This window comes from Manacus vitellinus, unplaced genomic scaffold (assembly GCF_001715985.3).
Source record: "Manacus vitellinus isolate BGI_N305 unplaced genomic scaffold, ASM171598v3 scaffold_18_pilon, whole genome shotgun sequence".
In the NCBI taxonomy this organism is placed as follows: Eukaryota; Metazoa; Chordata; class Aves; order Passeriformes; family Pipridae; genus Manacus; species Manacus vitellinus.
The window spans coordinates 13,705,595-13,709,517 of NW_021939324.1; the positions used below are offsets into that span (position 1 = coordinate 13,705,595).

General features: G+C 59.5%; 1 protein-coding gene across 1 annotated transcript; it reads left to right on the forward strand.

Annotated features, from left to right (window-relative positions):
* Nucleotides 1-1,719: 1,719 nt before the first annotated feature.
* HTR1A (5-hydroxytryptamine receptor 1A) lies at nt 1,720-3,030 on the forward strand. The gene has a single exon (XM_008933628.3). It carries the CDS (start codon nt 1,774-1,776, stop codon nt 3,013-3,015), a length of 1,242 nt encoding a protein of 413 aa, XP_008931876.3. The 5' UTR covers nt 1,720-1,773; the 3' UTR covers nt 3,016-3,030.
* Nucleotides 3,031-3,923: the final 893 nt, after the last annotated feature.

The following is a 3,923-nucleotide window of genomic DNA, read 5'->3' on the forward strand; positions in this document are numbered from 1 at the left end:
CCGAAATCTGTCCAAACGTTTTGAAGCTATGAACTCAACTTTATTTTCAAGTGTTGACTGAGAGAAGATGAAGGAAACCTGAGGGTGTGCAAACCAGGCTCTGTGAACCTCATCTCAAGTTTGATTAAGTTAGAATCAGCAAGTCTTCTTGTTAAGCAATCACTATTTCGGCTTTCTGCGTTTTCTGAGTTTGCAGAATTACAGAGCGGAATGAGAGAACTCCCATCGTTCAAAATACGGAGCCGCAATATAGCAGAAAACGTGTCACAGAAGTTGTGTTAGAGACTTTCCTTTGTCTTTCAGTGACAGTCAGTTAGTAAACACCATCACTTTTTTTTTTTTTTTTTTTTAAATGATAGATTCCCAGGATTGTTAGTTCTATTTACTGGATAATAATCTATTTACTGATTTGCTTATGATGTGTCAATTTGACACACTTTTTTATTCAAGATTGTTCCCAGTGATATTTTTCTCATTTCACTTTCGGTCACAGCCTTTCACCCTCCTGTCGAAAGGAACCATAACGCTTTTTTAAATCTTTTTTTTTTAACCACTTTTTAATTGTTGCTGCCTCTGTTGCTACTGTTGTAAGAGAACAGTGATTTCAACAGCGTGGTGCACTGCAATTCCCGTCTCGGGAGGGCCGGGGGGCAATGCCGCCTTTAAGCGGGGAACCGCGGGGACGAGGAGCCGCGCACTGGAGCTGTGCCCTCGACGGCAGGACGCTGGGCCGACGGCATGAATCATAACGAATCGGGCTTTCATCGCTACAGCACTCGTCAGCGGTGAGCGGGAGCCCTGTGCGTCTGTACAGCAGTCCCTGCCGAGACACCCACGGACGCTGCTGCCCGTGCTCCCGCTGTCCCTGTACCCGCGGCACCTCGGCTGGTGCTGCTTCCCGGGCAGCCCCGGCAGCGCCCTGAGGAGGCTGGGCGGGGGGCGAGGGTGCCGACCCGCACGAAGTCTGCCCGGTCCCGTGTTCGCGGTTCTCGGCCGAACCCCGCCGAGCGCCAGGCACTCAGGCGGCCGCCTGCAGGTGGCGATCGGCACCTCCGAAGCCACTCGCCTCGGCACTCCCGGCCCGTGGGCAGCCCGGGCGGTGCGGTGCCCTCCCGCCCCAGCCGGCACTGCCCGCTCACAGAATGCTATCCCCTCGCCTCCCTTCCCCTCCGTCCCGGCACCAGTCCCCAGGGGCAGCTAAGAGCACCGCTGCCGGGGCAGAGCTGCGGCGAGATTTGGAGAGGGCGAGGGCACTCGTGGAGAGTTTCTCTGCGGTGTCCCCCCAAAGAAGAGGGGGCAGGAGGGAGTGACGGACACTTCCGCCCGCCCGACGACGGCGACCCAGCGAGACCCCCCCGCAGGAGGGCGGGAGGGAGAGGGGACGGAAGGGGAGGGGAAGGAGGGGAGGATGAATGGGAGGGAGAAAGCTAGGAGAGCGCGAAGAGGCAGAGCGGGGAGGAACGGCGCGGGAGAGCAGCAGAGCAAGGGGCAGCAGCTCGGCGAGCGGCGGCGGGAGGGCCGCCCCCACGGCCCGGGGCTGCGCGCTGGGCAGAGGCGGCGGGGATGGGCGGGAGCGGGGCGGCTCCGCCAGCCGCCGTCCTCCGAGCCTCGGCCGCCTCCCGCCGCGCTATATAGGGAAGGGAGGGGTGGTTGAGCGGGGGGTGCCCGGCGTGGCCAAAGCGCACGGGGCGGCGATGCCTCCTGCCAGGGAAGCGCACAAGTGACCGGCGCCTCTTCCCATGCCTGTCTCCTGAAGCGACCCCCCCGCCCGGCATGGATGTGGCCAACAACACTACCTCCCCAGCGCGCTCCCCCGAGGGGACAGGCAGCCTTGGCCTCGCCGAGGTGACCCTGGGCTACCAGGTACTCACCTCCCTGCTCCTGGGAACGCTCATCCTGTGCGCTGTGAGCGGTAACGCCTGCGTGATCGCGGCCATCGCCCTGGAGCGCTCCCTGCAAACCGTGGCCAATTATTTGATCGGCTCGCTGGCCGTCACCGACCTCATGGTATCCGTGCTGGTGCTGCCCATGGCGGCCCTGTATCAGGTGCTGAACAAGTGGACACTGGGGCAGGTCACCTGCGACATCTTCATCTCGCTGGACGTGCTTTGCTGCACCTCTTCCATTCTGCACCTGTGCGCCATCGCCTTGGACAGGTACTGGGCCATCACGGACCCCATCGACTATGTTAACAAGCGGACTCCCCGACGGGCGGCCGTGCTTATCAGCCTGACCTGGCTAATCGGCTTCTTGATATCCATCCCGCCCATGCTGGGCTGGAGAACGCCGGAGGACCGCTCGAACCCCGATGCCTGCACCATCAGTAAGGACCACGGGTACACCATCTACTCCACCTTCGGCGCCTTTTATATTCCGCTTCTCCTCATGCTGGTGCTCTACGGTCGCATCTTCAAGGCGGCCCGCTTTAGAATCCGCAAGACAGTGAAGAAAGCGGAGAAGAAGAAAATCGCCGACACCTGCCTCACCCTCTCTCCGGCCACCGTGCAGAAGAAAGGCAACGGGGAGCCCGACAAAGGCTGGAGGCGAACTCTAGAGCCCAAGCCTGGTGCCTGTGTTAACGGCGCTGTGCGGCAGGGCCAGGACGGGACTGCCCTGGAGATCATCGAGGTCCAGCGCTGCAACAGTTCCTCCAAGACTCACTTGCCGCTGCCCACCGAGGCGTGCGACTCCCCACCGCCCTCCTCCTTCGAGAGGCGCAATGAGAAGAACACGGAGGCCAAACGGAGAATGGCTCTGTCCCGGGAGAGGAAGACTGTCAAGACCCTGGGCATCATTATGGGCACCTTCATCCTCTGCTGGCTGCCGTTTTTCATCGTGGCCCTAGTCCTGCCCTTTTGTGACAGTAAGTGCTACATGCCCGCGTGGCTAGGGGCAGTAATCAACTGGCTGGGCTACTCTAACTCCCTTCTCAACCCCATTATCTATGCCTATTTCAACAAAGACTTCCAAAGTGCTTTTAAGAAAATTATCAAGTGCAAATTTTGCCGTCAGTGAAGCCCCCCGCTACGGGACGGGGCAAGCGGGGTCCTCCTACTCGCTCCACCCGCCTGCCGTGCGCCGCAGAGTGCCCCCTCCCAGCTCCTCTACAGCGCCGTCCGAAGGGCGGGGGACCCCGCCATCTCCCCCGCAGCGCGCCGTAGTCCCTCGCTCCTTCGCTGGCCGGACAAGCCCCGCGAGGCAGGAGGGGGCTCCGCTGGGAAGGCGGGGGACGCTCGGCCCGGGAGGGCTCCGCGGCCGCCTTCGTCTTGCATGGCCTCCGCTGCCGGGCGCCGGCGCTCCCGCCTCCTTCCGTCCCCTCCATCATTCTGGGTAGACTTAGGGTTTGCAGGTCGTTGCTCGTGGTAGCTGTAAGCCACTGTGTCTGCCCAAGTAGCATCGGTAAAAACAAACCACCCTATGCAGGAAACTTCCGTGTCGGGGATTATTCTTGGATTTACGAGGCGACGGCGGTGGACTCAAGAGTCCGACCTCGGTCTGGCAGTAGTGTGAGTATGGAGGCTGGAGGCGGAGGAAGGAGCTTTGGGCGCGTAGCTTCCCGGGCTGTGAAACCTTCAAGTGGGTGTTCTTGGGAAAACCGCCCATGGTTTGTAATCTTGCAAAGTACTTAGAGCAATGTCCCTGTTTGCATTACCTGTACCTGACAGCTCTACTGCTATGCTAGGACCTTCCAGTTCATCGGGCTTCCCTTTGTTACAGCACAGGGAAATGATGGGACTTAAACCCCAACCGCACGCCTCATTATATGGAGATTTATGGGGATTATTTTTTTTAAATGCCTTCGACCAAGTGTTTCCCAGCAAGGAAAGGCTTGGAGCTGTGCGACTATCTCTGAGTACACCCCGCTCGCCACGGCACAGCGAGTTTAAGCAGCCTGCGAAGTGGCGCTTCTTTCTTTTTTTTTT

Excerpts from the sequence above, each read along its gene's own strand:
- HTR1A (XM_008933628.3), top strand. The coding sequence starts at position 1,774 with ATGGATGTGGCCAACAACACTACCTCCCCAGCGCGCTCCCCCGAGGGG.